General features: G+C 43.9%; 1 protein-coding gene across 4 annotated transcripts in view; it reads right to left on the bottom strand.

Moving 5' to 3' along the window:
• Positions 1 to 475: 475 nt before the first annotated feature.
• Positions 476 to 15,866, bottom strand: part of C9orf72 (C9orf72-SMCR8 complex subunit) — a 44,189-nt gene continuing 28,798 nt past the window's right edge. For 3 of the 4 annotated variants that reach the window (XM_044286655.1, XM_044286648.1, XM_044286641.1), the window contains exons 7-10: positions 14,951 to 15,186; positions 14,363 to 14,420; positions 11,401 to 11,510; positions 476 to 2,605 (exon numbers count right to left, since the gene is read on the bottom strand). In XM_044286655.1, coding sequence (XP_044142590.1) covers positions 2,419 to 2,605; positions 11,401 to 11,510; positions 14,363 to 14,420; positions 14,951 to 15,186 — 591 coding nt within the window. In that variant the 3' untranslated portion in view covers positions 476 to 2,418. The remainder of the gene's footprint in view (positions 2,606 to 11,400; positions 11,511 to 14,362; positions 14,421 to 14,950; positions 15,187 to 15,866) is intronic. The other variant, XM_044286664.1, reaches the window with a different exon arrangement.

Genomic DNA, 15,866 nt, shown 5'->3' on the forward strand with positions numbered 1-15,866 from the left:
AAAAAATTTACTACTTAATAGTCCCACAAGGGAACTATAACAGACAGTATTCTGATTGCTTTTAAAAATGCAATGCATTATCCCTATAGTGCATTGCATTTTAACGGCAATGCTATTCTAACATTGACCAGCAGGCTGTGCCAGAGAGGCGCAGCCTGCTGGAAATTACTGTAATTACAGATTGAGACCAGGGGCTTTCTGTAACATTTTATTAAATAACATGATTACATACATGACGTTACGTTTAAAAAGAAGTAGCAGCAGGAAAAAATTTTTGTCTGAAATCAGCATTATTTTAGTGCTGTGACTATTTACATCATTTCACATATGAGGTCTTTCACATCACCATTTGAATCGTGTTATATCCCTCATAATGGTTTCATTCACATATCATGGAGAATGTCCTCTTCGTGTTTTATTTCTCATTTCCTTACCATGCACTTTTTTGTGCACTTCACATGCATTCTTAATTGCTTTTTATTTATTTATTTTCCATTTTTCACTGTCAATTTTTAAAAATTTATTTTATCACTTTTCCACATATATAGTCTCTCTATTTATTTATATTAGGTTTAATCATTATGAAGTCTTTTTATGATCATGTACTGTGTGATTTCATATTATATGCTGATTGTACATGTGTGAACATTAATTGTTGGACTGAATGTATATGTATTTAACTGTGTACCATATCACTTTATATGTTGCTGCTATGTATATTTTGTATCATTTTTTACACTGTTGCTTTCATGTATAGGAGGTATTATGTGATTGATGTGCATACAAAATTGATTCTGATATATTTTATGATATTGTTTACTGTGTTCTATGATCAATATACATAGTGGAATCATGTACAGCTGTGCAGTGATGGGAGACAGCGTATACGAGAGATATCCCTGCACAAGCATGAGGTAGCATCTGTCCGATTTGATTCTCCTCCCCTGTGATGTGTGCAGATGATGCACAAGACGGCGTATGACACCTCCCACCGGGCGTCTTGACGTCTGCCGGTCGCATGACATCACGTGTCATGGGTGGCACGAGGGGGGGATCGCATGCCGGACTATGTTCATCAGGTTCCTGCTGCTAAAACATCCAGGTGATTAGAATCATCAGTGATTTTAATGCAAGTCGATCGGAGGAGAGGCCTTTATAATCTTTGATCCACGGTGATGGCACTACCCCCTGACGAAGGCAGGCCGAAACGCGCGTTGGGGTAACGCCATCCCGGTCTGGATACACTACTTTGTTTGTTAAGTCTCCCTTATATAAGTTCACTATTAGTTTTTGGTCAGCACTCCGCTAGGTACACAGTTTCCATATGGTCCGGCTATTTTTTAAGTTCCGACTGTGGTTACTTCCCTGGCAGTGACTTTCTTGTCCTACACAGGGATATTGAATGTATATAGGAGACTTCACCACATACTATATAGATTTGTGATTGCCATGTAATCATCATTATTCCTTATGTAGTGTACCACCGGGATGGTGTTTTTTTTTTCCTGCTGCTACTTCTTTTTAAATGTAACGTCATGTATGTAATCATGTTATGTTATTTAATAAAATTTACAAATTTCTTTGCATTTGTACCTTTGGCTTCGATTCTTGTAGGTCGTTGTTTTCTGTACTTTACAATAGTTGACCCCCTTTATATTGCCGCAACATGTGTTGCATTGACTCATTGCAGTTTTGGTATGGGTATCAACGTTGGGCTTATATCGGTATTAATTTGCCTTCTGTAACATGCCTGGGGTAGGTTATGATGTGATATTCAGATGTATGTCACATCAAAAACAGTTTAGGGGCTAATCCTTAATATTTCAACAAACTGGCCAACACTAAACATTTTACTCAACTCTGATGTGGTTAAACTGTGAAATGAAGTTTTTCTTTTAAACCATTTTTTCCTCAGAGTGTCTTAACACGGAAAATGTCTCAAACTGTCCTCCTGACTGAAGCGTAGGTATCATTTTTCATTGGAATATAACATTTCCCAGCATGGACACTTTTAAACAGGAGTCTCGTTACATTCATTTATAGATAGAATATACAGACTCCTGGGCTTTTTATATATTGATGCATGAAGTGTCTCATTAAACATGAACTTCTAGAAGTTCAAAAGACGCAATGAAAACTAACCCCCTGCCAAGTACACAGGATTATGGGATACCAGTGTAACGCATTATGTACTGCCGTAAGACACAATGCACACATCCAGCAGATGATGATATCAAAACCATGTACACAAAGCAATGTGCTTGTAAAGGCAGGCACGAGGTATACTTCAAAGTGCAACTTAAAAATAGACATCAGAACTTGTGATATTGACCCAGATTTCCAAGCAATCCATATGATGGTGAGCGAGTGCATCCACATGAAAGCTTCTGACAGTTCCAGGTGCTCAGTGATCTGCAACTAAAAAGTCATTAGCACATCCCGCTCTTGTACACTGGTGTGAAAAGGCTTCCCAAAAATAAACGAGTGAAGTCCTGGTTTGATCTTTTCAGCTAAAGACATAACAATGTTGAGATCGCCCTCTGCTGTCAGATCCAGATCGGTTTTCAGGTTACGCAGGGATTTGAAAACTTTCTTACCCTTCTGTCTAAAAAAGAAAAAAAAGAAACCATAAACTGTATGGCTTTACATCATTCCGTTAGGACACTAACACTACCTATTTATAAACAGGTCACATCATCATGGGCATCAAATTTTCAGTCCAGGTGCCTACTAACCTGTGAGGTGAATGGAAATAGATTGTAACAGGTTTGGAAGGCACCTTTAGAAGTGTCAGTAGTGTTTCCAGAATGGTATCTACAAGTCACTGCAGATTTGCAGGGTTGGCTGCATTGACTATTAGGAGAAACAACTGGGCTGTGAACCAAGCAGAAGGTTCAGGCAGTATGAAAACCCAACAGACATAGTCATTACAGGCAGCCATGTTTTACTCAGAAACCCTGCAGAAAACCATGGGAAGATTGATCTTCTGGATGGCAACTTGCCTGCTTGTCCCTACCTGTAACTGCTTATTTACAGTCAGGTCCATAAATATTGGGACATCGACACAATTCTAACATTTTTGGCTCTATACACCACCACAATGGATTTGAAATGAAATGAACAATATGTGCTTTAACTGCAGACTGTCAGCTTTAATTTGAGGGCATTTACTTCCAAATCAGGTGAACGGTGTAGGAATTACAACAGTTTGCATATGTGCCTCCCACTTGTTAAGGGACCAAAAGTAATGGGACAGAATAATCATAAATCAAACTTTCACTTTTTAATACTTGGTTGCAAATCCTTTGCAGTCAATTACAGCCTGAAGTCTGGAATTCCTAGACATCACCAGACACTGGTTTTCATCCCTGGTGATGCTCTGCCAGGCCTCTACTGCAACTGTCTTCAGTTCCTGCTTGTTCTTGGGGCATTTTCCCTTCAGTTTTGTCTTCAGCAAGTGAAATGCATGCTCAAAATCGGATTCAGGTCAGGTGATTGACTTGGCCAATGCATAACATTCCACTTCTTTCCCTTAAAAACTCTTTGGTTGCTTTTGCAGTATGCTTTGGGTCATTGTCCATCTGCACTGTGAAGCGCTGTCCAATGAGTTCTGAAGCATTTGGCTGAATATGAGCAGATATTGCCCAAAACACTTCAGAATTCATCCTGTCAGTAGTCACATCATCAATAAATACAAGAGAACCAGTTCCATTGGCAGCCATACATGCCCACGCCATGACACTACCACCATCATGCTTCATTGATGAGGTGGTATGCTTAGGATCATGAGCAGCTCCTTTACTTCTCCATACTCTTCTCTTCCCATCACTCTGGTAGAAGTTGATCTTGGTCCAATCTGTCCATAGGATGTTATTTCAGAACTGTTAAGGCTTTTTTAGATGTCGTTTGGCAAACTAATCTGGCCTTCCTGTTTTTGAGGCTCACCAATGGTTTACATCTTGTGGTGAACCCTCTGTATTCACTCTGGTGAAGTCTTCTCTTGATTGTTGACTTTGACACACATACACCTACCTCCTGGAGAGTGTTCTTGATCTGGCCAACTGTTGTGAAGGGCGTTTTCTTCACCAGGGAAAGAATTCTTCGGTCATCCACCACAGTTGTTTTCATTGGTCTTCTGGTGTTGCTGAGCTCACCGATGCGTTCCTTCTTTTTAAGAATGTTCCAAACAGTTGTTTTGGCCATGCCTAATGTTTTTGCTATTTCTCTGATGGGTTTGTTTTGTTTTTTCAGCCTAATGATGGCTTGCTTCACTGATAGTGACAGCTCTTTGGATCTCATCTTGAGAATTGACAGCAACAGATTCCAAATGCAAATAGCACACTTCAAATTAACTCTGGACCTTTTGTCTGCTCATTGTAATTGGTATAATGAGGGAATAACACACACCTGGCCATGGAACAGCTGAGAAACCAATTGTCCCATTACTTTTGGTCCCTTAACAAGTGGGAGGCACATATGCAAACTGTTGTAATTCCTACACCATTTACCTGATTTGGATGTAAATACCCTCAAATTAAAGCTGACAGTCTGCAGTTAAAGCACATCTTGTTCGTTTCATTTCAAATCCATTGTGGTGGTGTATAGAGCCAAAAATGTTAGAATTGTGTCCATCTCCCAATATTTATGGACCTGACTGTATGTACAGGGAGCAAGCTGTCAATCTAGCCAAGCCAGGAGAGAAACTGGCAAAAAGCCACCCAGATGACTTCTAACTGTTCCTGGCTCATGGTTGAATGATGTTCTTTGAAACGCTGCAGCAGTTCAGAGTAAATCCGGGGTATCCAGAGAGCCTGTCACAATTGGTTGTTGAACCCCCACCTATCTGATAGCGATGACCTATCTGAAGGATACCTCATCAATAAAGAGGTTTTCCAAATATTTTGTAAGAGCAAAAGACTCTTCTAAGCCTAGTCATGACAGATATAGAATAAGTATAATCACTGTAAATGGCATAGTTTGACGGTAAGCAAAAATGTTCACGGTTAAGGAGCATAATTTCAGTATGATACGAGCAGTTGTCCTGTCAGTGTATTACTAGACTCCATGCAACCATTGTTATAAGCAATCCTCATTACTGGCAGCAATTTGAGTTGTCTGAAGTCTTGTACACTAAATTATACAAAGCTTTAGACTTAGGCCAACTGGAGTGAATGGACACACCAATGATAAAGGCAGAGGAGATGGATACGAGATACAGATCTAGGTTTCACATCTGCTCAAGTAAACCTCTGCAGTGTGCCAAAGCCTTTTTTCTTGCTGTGCGGGGCAGAGAATCTCAATGGCATGTCAGAAGTTTTCATTGTGCTAACAAGACTTTGTAAGATCTTGTTAACTACAGTAGTACAGTAAAGGGGACATTTAGTAAGGGCATTACGCTATTGTGGCGTTAAAAAAGCCGCAAATTATGGTGCATGCCATACGTGCACGATAAGTTGCAACTTTTTCAGCTTTGAGACACTTTTCCAAAGTGCCAAGAAAGTGTTGGGGCTTAGCAGGAGGGGGCGCGTTTTGCACTGGCAGCCTGCGCACAGGAGTTTCTATAATTTTCGAAAAGAACGTTTCGTTACGTTATAGCTGAAGTCTACGCCTACCAGTGCCTGTCCTAGACTTCTTTAGCTGGTGCACAGAAGGGCGGAGGTGCGCCTTTAGTATGAAACATCTGCCTCTTAATACATTAGGTGCATTTCATGCCGGCGCAGGTAGATTAAGACTGGTGTAGGAGAGTGGCAGTTTTGCTAAATCTCTAGATGTTGTAAGTAGAGATGAGCGAATCGAAGTTGACGAGGTGGAATTCGATCCGAATTTTAGGAAAAATTTGATTTGCACCGAATCTGAATTTCCTCACGCTTCGTGGTGACGAATCACATTTTTTCCTAAAATGGCTGCTGCACGTGTTAGGACATGGAGCAAGGAACTCTGGTAATGAGGGATCACCCACAATGCCATGCATGCAGCCAATCAGCAGACAGCCCTGTGATGTCACAGCCCTATAAATAGCCTCAGCCATCTTGGATTCAGCCATTTTCCAGTGTACTTAGTGCAGGGAGAGACGTCAGCAGGCACTAGGGACAGTGCTAGAAAATTCTTTAAAACTTTTATTTTGCTGTACAGAAGTTCAGGGAAAGGATAGGGAGGAATCATTCCACAGTATTGAGGTACAACAGTGTTCAGTAGGGAAGGTTACAGCCTGGGTAATAGGAACAATCCTATTACACCTTGCAGCACTGACTGGGGATCCAAATTGCCATTATACAGCTCTGTAATTCTAGCAAAGCATTCTTATTAGGGTGCAAGTGCTGATTGATACAGCCATTAACAGGGTTTATTACAAGGAAATATTTCTAAGTCTTATTTGCCCTTGTGCGGTGCAGTTATATGTTCTAAAGCATTTTTTGGCTTGTATTAGTAGGAAAAAAGGGGCTTATTAGCCGCTCAGCGGTGCAGTTATATGTTCTAAAGCCCTTTTTGACAGGTATTAGTGGCAAAAAAAAGATATATTATTTGCAGTCCTGCGGTGCAGTTATAATGTTCTAAAGCACTTTTTTGCGTGCATTAGTGGCACAGAAAAAAGTATTTGCTATTGTGTGGTGAAGTGACAAAAAATATACCGTATTTTTCGCCCCATAAGATGCATTTTCCCCCCAAAAGTGGGGGGGGGGGGGGAATGGGAGTGCGTCTTATCGAACGAATGCTGCAATTTTTACATTGCTAACGCTGATACATCGCCGGCTGCGATGCTGCACAGTGCAACGATGTATCAGTGGGGAGGGAGGAGGGGCTGGAGGCTGGCAACTTGTGGCGGGGCCCGATGCAGTCACTGTACTCTTACACTGAGCCCCGCCGCTCACAGCAGTATACATATCTAAACAGTAATCCTTAACCTCGAGTAACTTTAAAGCAGCGCTATCCTGTTTACTACCTTTACTACCTTACTCACTCATGTCACGTGCCTGCTCCTCCCACTTTATGAATGAAGCAGGCGCATGACGTGAGTGAGTGACGGTACGCCGCCACCCGCTCTGCCTGTTACCGGAGCTTGATTGTAAGGTAGTAAACAGGATAGCGCTGCTTTAAAGTTACTCGAGGTTAAAGATTACTGTTTAGATATGTATACTGCTGTGAGCGGCGGGGCCCAGTGTATTGGGGAACACTTATTTGAAAAGGGGGGGGGGGGGGGGCGCAGATCAGTGGAGGACACATATAGCGTCATCCACAGATGCCCCCCATAACAGTGTCATCCCCATACCACTATTAGTTCAAAACCCACCAAAAGCACACGTTTTGGTTCAAAATATTTATCTTATTCTCCTCCTCAAAAACCTAGGTGCGTCTCATGGTCAGGTGTGTCTTATAGGGCGAAAAATACAGTATATTTGCCGTTCAGCTGTGCAGTTATGTTCTTAAGCTCTTTTTGGCATGTATCAGTGGGAAGAAAAGGGCTTATTAGCCATTGTGTAGTGAAGTGAAAAATTTACAGACTTTTTTGGGGAGTTTTAATTTTTTTTACATTTATTTATTTGATCTAACAGCATGTCAGACAGAGAAGTGCCAGTCCTTGCACAGGGGAGTGGCAGAGGCCTAAATGTTTCTGGTGCAGGCACAGGTCGCAGCAGAGTAAGGGGGCATGACAGCAGGAGTCGCAGAGAGAGGCCTGAGCTCCTGGTATCATCTAGCAGTCGTGTCTTGAGCAGCAACCCATCGGTTCTTGAATGGTTGACTCGGTCATCCACTTTGTCCCACGTAACATCAGACACCCCCAGCCAAGAGTCGGTGGGTTTGTCAGACACAACCCTTAGTTAGCCTGGGAGAAGGCCCTGTGCCCTCACCTGTCCACAACCTCCATCTGTACTTTTCTGTTCCCTCAGCAAGAGAAGTATTATATGCTGTGGGCTCAGCTCCACTATACAGCAAGGACGAGCTACTAGAGGACAGTCAGCAGCTACTGGCCAGCCATGGTGTGGAGGAGACATCCACCGCTTCTTTCAGTAGGCGGGCAAGTAGTGATGAGGAGAGTGGCGTGGGAGCTTGTGTTGCAAGTGGTCAGGCTCCTGACCCAGAGACCTTTGAGGAGGGATTAAAGTGACGTGCAGACAGTACTCAAGGATGGATGATGTAGCTGTTCGTACTTGGGAGCCGGGTGAATTAGGGGCTTCATCATCATAGGGAGAAGAGGGTGGCAGCTTGTCCGTGAAGCAGCGGCGGAGCCAGCAAGTCGCTAGCATGGCCGGGAGTCAGCAGGGTGGCAGTAGTGGGAGGTCAGGAGCCAAACATGCCCAGGGTAGACCACCCGCTTCACAGGAGCTTACCTGCCCAGAAAGTAGTGGGGCAGGGGTTCATGGGAATTGAAAGAAGAAAACAGATTTCCATGTTTATAGGATCAATATACAACGGTATGGCAATCCTCATGTTGAACGCCAAGTTCAGTTGAAAGTCAGTAACAGTCAGTTAGTGCGTAGTGTTGGGGTAAAAATCACCTACTTGGCGGTGTGGCAGTTTTTTGTCAAGCCGTTGGAGGAGGTGAACATGGCCATTAGTAGAATCTGTGGGCAGAAGTTGAAGCGTGGCCAGGGTGCCAATGTTGGCACCATGGCCCTGTGTCAACATATGCAGCGTCACTATAAAGTGGCCTGGGAGAACTGTGGCTCCGATGTGGTGGTCCAGCCTGCCGCAACAACCGCTGCATCACCCAGTGGCACGCACCCGATTTCAGGCAGTCAAGGCTGCGGGGGCGGGACCAAATGACTCAGGGGCCCAGCCCTTAATGGAAGCGCCGGCCCTGCCTGAAGGCTTCCACCCATCTGCAAGGCATCCTAAAAATGGTCAGGAAACTTTGCATGCACTTCACCCACTCGTACACTGCAAAGCACACACTCCTTGAGCTTTAGCGACATTACAGCATCCACCAACATAGGCTGATATGCAAAGTTTCCACCCTCCATATGTTGGCCATTAACGTTTTCCTGATGATCCAAGCTGACAGGAGTACCTAAATATCAGTCAGTGGCAGCTCATGCGCGACACCTGCTGTTTGCTCAGGCCCTTTGAGGAGGCCTTGTTATTTGTCATTTGCCAGGACTACGGGATGAACAACGTCATTCCACCGCTTCATGTCCTGGAACAGATGCTGGTAAATCTGGCTGGTCAGAGTACTGGAGACGTGGCGCCTAGATCTCATGGCCACATGAGCCCTGTGGGGGCTGAACTGGAGGAGGAGAACTTTGGAGCACAAGCAATGTGTAGCGAAATGGGTGGTTTTTCTACACAGGTGACAGGAGAGGAGGAGCAGGAGCAGCCAGAGGAGCTACAGGGCAATGAGGAAGACGAGGCAGAGGACCCAGACACACAGTGGCAGTATGCAGTGGAGATGGAGGCATGGAGTCCCTCCGAGTCACTTGCACAAATGGCCCGATGCATGCTCACTTGCTTGCATAGTGACATCCGAATTGTCACCATTCGGCAGAGCGATGACTTCTGGCTCTCCACCTCGTTGGACCCTCGCTAAAAATGGGGGCCTTTTTTACACCCAGAGAGGGAGGACAAACTGAACTACTATAGCAGGGATGGCCAACCTGAGGCTCTCCAGCTGTTGCAAAACTACAACTCCCAGCATGCCCAGACTGCCTACAGGTATCAGCCTACAGCAAAGCATGGTGGGAGTTGTAGTTTTACAACAGCTGGAGAGCCACAGGTTGGCCAGCCCTGTACTATAGAAACATTTCTATGTAGTCAGTTAGCCGCTGCCTATCTGCGCCATTGTCCATCCTCTCGCAGGTCTGACTGGCGGGCTCTCTGTGCTTACGTTCTTCTGCCATGGCTGCTGTGGCAGGGTGGGGGGGTAGGAGCTGTTCCAGCTCCATCAGCAGCAACTTGAGTCTACAGTCGTTGATGAGCAGCTTTCTTCACCTGCCTAGTGAAGAAACTACTCACCAGCTGCAGCAGCTAGACCTAGAGCAGGACCTGAACCAGCAGGTGGTGGCATACTTGGACAACACCCTGCCAGCCCACATTGAAGATCTGCTCGACTACTGGGCAGCCAGACTGGATTTGCCCTGGAAAAGCTGTCCTGCCCGGCCAGTAGTGTGGCATCAGAGGAGGTTTTTAGTGTGGTGGGGGCCATAGTTACCTCAAGAAGAACTCGCCTGTCCACCCAAAATGTGGAGAGACTGACCTTTGTCAAGATGAATCAGCCAGGATTTCCACCCACCAATGCCTGATGCATCAGACTAGATCCATGGTGCCACACCAACACTGACCAAAGAGACTAGTTTCTTCTGGCTACTTGCCTCAGCTACTATTCTGATGCTGCCACCCGCCTGATGCCACACATCTGATGTCAAGTGCTCCTTCTTTCACCCACCATCTTCAGCTGGTAATAGTATTGCCACCCACCTCCCCACTCTGTCACCGGGTCACTGTGTGGTATCCTGATGCTGCCACCTCCACACTATGTCACCTTGCCACTCTGTGGCCTCCTGATGCTGCTGCCACTTCCACACTGTCATTGTGCCACTCTGTGGACTTCTCATGCTGTTCCCACCCTCCCCACTTCATGAATAGGCCACTATTTTGCCTTTCCGCCTGGCTGACATTTTATTTGACCCTTCTTCTGATCAGAAGGAAGGAAAAATGGAGACGCACAACGGATCCCGTCTATGTAACAGCTGCAAGGCCTGCATGACATTGTCCCTATTTTGCATCAGAATTTGCTTATGATTTGATATAAAAATAATAATCAGTGACGTCAACGCAAACTTACTGCTGACACCTTCTCCACTCTGTTGGGGGGTGGGCTCTACTTGTATAAGCGTTTAATAGAACAGGTTCTGTAGACATCTATGTGAAATCAGCTGCCGACGGTGTAAAATGAGTGCACTTGTCGTGACGCTAACATTAAGTTCACACTTGAGTTATTTGGTCAGTTTTTAATAAGTGAAGTGTGCAGTGATTCTATGTGCGATGCCCATCATCTACAGGCCATACTGACTCACAGTATTGTTTCACTACCAGAGCAGACTCCCTATGCGCGTTACTGCAAGGCACAGTGTTCTACACCACTATAAAGGCTCTCTGCAGCCAGGAAATGTTTTAACGTGATTTGCCACAAATAAAAAATAAATAAAAATTCTGGCGAACCGGCCGAATCAAATTTTTTAGAAATTCGCTCATCTCTAGTTGTAAGCAGTAAAAACAAAAATCAGCATACTTTGAGGAATGGCAGTTAGTAATATTTGTGGAACTATATATCATCAGGACATTAATATATGCAATGAATATTTAAATTTATTGAGATAACTGTATTCAAAACCTATTAACAATGTGTCATGTCTGTAGCAAAACATACTGGTGAAAAAAAACTTGTTTACCAAATGCTGAACTTACGTGTCATCCTCAATGTATTTTATCAGCGTCAGTGCCTTCCGATGAAGTATCAGCATAAACTGTGCCAAAAATGTGCTTCTTAGGGAAAGGTTAGGTTTCAGTTGGAATATCTAAAGAAAATGTGAGGCACTGAGTGAGAATTAAGGCAGAAAAACGCTTACATTTATAATATCACAGAGTCATAGTATAGAGTCAAAGTAGTCACTTCTAATATTAACTATTCTATAAGAAACCATTGGAGATATGGAAGCAGCTAAAACCCCACACTCAGGATTTACATGCTAGTTCACATAGAAACATAGAATGTGTCGGCAGATGAGAACCATTTGGCCCATCTAGTCTGCCCAATATACTAAATCCTATGGATAGCCCCTGGCCCGATCTTATATGAAGGATGGCCTTATGCCTATCCCATGCATGCTTAAACGCCTTCACTGTATGGGCAGCTACCACTTCTGCAGGAAGGCTATTCCATGCATCCACTACTCTCTCAGTAAAGTAAGGCTGGGTTCACACGGGCGTGTCCGGATTAGGTCCGGATGCGTCCCGGTGTATTGCGGCAAACCCGCGCGATTGGGTACGCAATTGCAGTCAGTTTTGACTGCGATTGCGTTCCGATGTTCAGTGTTTATCACGCGGGTGCAATGTGTTTTGCACTCGCGTGATAAAAAACCGACTGTGGTACCCAGACCCGAACTTCTTCACAGAAGTTCAGGTTTGGGTTAGTTGTAGTGTAGATTGTATTATTTTCCCTTATAACATGGTTATAAGGGAAAATAATAGCATTCTGAATACAGAATGCTTAGTACAAGGGCAATTGAGGGTTAAAAAAATAAAAAATAAATTAACTCACCTTGTCCTCTTCATCGCGCAGTTCCCGGTCTCTTCTGATGAGCTGTCGGCTAAAGGACCTTTGGTGACGTCAGATCACATGCTCCAATCACATGGTACATCACCGTGGTGATGTACCATGTGATTGGAGCATGTGATCTGACGTCACCAAAGGTCCTTTAGCCGACAGCTCATCAGAAGAGACCGGGAACTGCGCGATGAAGAGGACAAGGTGAGTTAATTTATTTTTTATTTTTTTAACCCTCAATTGCCCTTGTACTAAGCATTCTGTATTCAGAATGCTATTATTTTCCCTTATAACCATGTTATAAGAGAAAATAATACAGTGAATAGACTGTCACCTAGCAACCATGAGTGAAAATCGCACCGCATCCGCACTTGCTTGCGGATGCTTGCGATTTTCACTCAGCCCCATTCATTTCTATGGGGCCTGTCCTGCGTTACAAACGCAGAATATAGAGCATGCTGCGATTTTAAAGCATTGCAGAAGTGATGCGTGAAAAAAAATCGCTCATGTGCACAGCCCCATAGAAATGAATGGTGCCGGATTCAGTGCGGGTGCAATACGTTCACCTACCGCATTGCACCCGCGCGGAAATCTCGCCCGTGTGAACTCAGCCTAATACTTCCTGATATTACTTTTAAACCTTTGCCCCTTTAATTTAAAACTATGTCCTCTTGTAGCAGTTTTTCTTCTTTTAAATATTCTCTCCTCTTTTACCTTGTTGATTGCCTTTATGTATTTAAAAGTTTCTATCATATCCCCTCTGTCTCGTCTTTCTTCCAAGCTATACATGTTAAGGTCCTTTAATCTTTCCTGGTAAGTTTTATCCTGCAATCCATGTACCAGTTTAGTAGCTCTTCTCTGAACTCTCTCCAAAGTATCAATATCCTTCTGGAGATATGGTCTCCAGTACTGAGCACAATACTCCAAATGAGGTCTCACTAGTGCTTTGTAGAGCTGCATGAGCACCTCCCTCTTTCTACTGGTAATGCCTCTCCCTATACAACCAAGCATGTAGCAAACAGTAGTGCAAAATCAAGACTGCAAGCATGGTTTACATAACTGATCAGCACTATAATAGTCTACTGTGAGCGCTGCCGCCTTCTCAAACAGCTGATCGGCGGGGGTCCGAGGTGGCGGACCCCTACTGATCAGATACTAATGACCTATACAGAGGATAGTAGACAAAAGTGTTTGTAGAGCAGCACCCACGGACATAAATGGCCACATCGGTAATGCAACAGCCGAGCCACGACCACAGATCCTCAGCAGTCGACCGTATAGAAAATGGAGAGGTAGCGGCAGCATCTCCAGTGAATCCTTTATTGGACAGACTTTACAGATAGTGTGCTATAAAAGCAAGCAGCAACGTTTTGGCTGTCAAGCTTGACAAAGGCTGGTATACAGCTGAAACGTTGCTGCTTGCTTTTATAGCACACTATCTGTAAAGTCTGTCCAATAAAGGATTCACTGGAGATGCTGCCGCTACCTCTCTTCATTTTCTATACAGAGGATAAGTCATCAGCATTAAAATCTGGGAAAACACCTTTAACCCTAGGGTGTCATCTTTTGACCACTGAAACAAACAGCAATTCCTCTCCATGAGCTGAATGATCGTTCAGCCTCCTCTCCTGCCTGCACTGATTACACAGATCGGTATCTGGCAGGGATTGTAGATGCACGGCTCTCTGACTGATCGAGAAAAGTGCTCTCTAGATCATTAAGGAAGCAGTCAGGGAGGTCTGGCACTGCTGGACCACCCTGACTGAGGACTATAACATACAGGCACTTATAAGTAAGACTTTTTCCTGCTAAAAAGCGAGTCTTATAGTTTAAAAAAAAAATACTGGATTTTAAAATCCAGAACAACAGCTTCAAATGCAGAAGGTATTGTTTGCCCTTTTAGATGTCACAGGGATCTTTGAAATGGCAGTGAAATGTACACTAAGATCTGGCACAGCTCTTAGAGTATAAATGTATACCCTCACTACACAGCATTATGTAAGGGGTTAAAAAAAGTTTTTAAGGGAAAACACCCATCAAGCTATGCTGAGTAATCCAAAGAACCACCACCACTGTCAATGCTTCTCAAAGTGCATACACTACCTGTTCTAAGAAGTTGCTGACGAATGTGTCTCTGTGTAGAATATCTTGGAAAATATTCCTAGAAGAAAACAATGCACACAAGGACATGAAGCATGGACTAAAGTAGGAGAATTTCATTTTACCACTAGGTTTAGTTTTGAGAATAGTTTTTGTCTGTTTAAGTACATTAGGACTGAATAGACGTGTGCTAAAATCATCCAACCCTTTCGTTGGAGAGTGAGGGAGGTGGAAAAGGGACTGCTTTAGTACAAAGGAGCAGGGTGCTCTGCGGAAGTAATGAAATTACCATTTCACTAGACACTTGCTTACTGCCGGCCACCCCGCTGGACCCATCCATTCATCTGCTCAACTAAGCAGCTAACGGCAGTCTTCATCTCTCTATTAATACTATTTTCCATCAATATTTGCAGAGACTTTCAAATTAGCTTTCATACACTTAAGATGTCACTCATCGAATGCATTTTAGACATCAGGAAAATCGTTGGCTCTTGACGAGACTAGTTTGCACAGCAGGAATTCTATCACAGGAAATGCTGAAAGCAGGGCAGTGTTAATAGGAAAATGGACTTTAACACAGGCTCCACTCACAAGTTAGGGGTGAAGCTTTCATCCGTGTGTATGACGGAATCCCCGGCCATTTCTTCATCTGAAGTGGCCTTCCACAAGGCAGCTAGTTCTGCCCTCATGTACCGGCGCTGGTTGTATGTGTGCTCATGGCAAGGGGGCATCTGCTTCACAGTGTTGACGTCAACATCAATATGGGTAGCAGGGTACGGAGCATACATCACCTGGCGGAACGGCAGCACAAAGCTTCCAGTGGCATCCTGAAATAAATAAAGTGCCGGTTATAATTTGTCTTCGGAAGCATTTGTGTACACCTATAAACTAATGTACTTCTACTACAATACACAAAGATGGAGCACGCTCCCCAGTTGTCGAATGTCACCAATTGCCTGTCGTGTGAACGGTTCAATTTTGCAGATTCTGCAACAACACAATCTTAACTTGACTGCTGCACTGAATCTGACACTTAAACGTTAGGGCAACTCAAAGCAAAGGTATACGAGATATATATCTCTCTCTCTCTAACAAAACATGCAATGCAACAGCTCACTGCAAAACAAATAAAGTACAAAAATGCATAATAATTGCTAATGCTATACTTATAAATTAGAGATGTTTGGCAAATACATTTTGTACAAAATTATTTGAGCCAGTCTGCCGCACGTCAAGGAGATTCACTAGTGTGGACTCTCATTGCATTCTTTGTTGGCCGTTTGGCACCAGGAGAGGTGTGGAGTGGGCCGGCATGCATGTTGGTACCTGCATTCCTTGGATACAATGGAGGCCATTTTGGCACCCTAGATGACAGAAATTAAAGCAGGCCCAGCATGCATGTGGAACCTGAACTGAACTGTATGGTAGCCGTCATGGCACATAACAGGTAGTATTTAGTGTTAGGACCCCCGTCTTACAGAGATCGCCTTGACGTGCGGCAGATGGG

Source organism: Bufo gargarizans, chromosome 1, assembly GCF_014858855.1.
Source record: "Bufo gargarizans isolate SCDJY-AF-19 chromosome 1, ASM1485885v1, whole genome shotgun sequence".
Taxonomy (NCBI): Eukaryota; Metazoa; Chordata; class Amphibia; order Anura; family Bufonidae; genus Bufo; species Bufo gargarizans.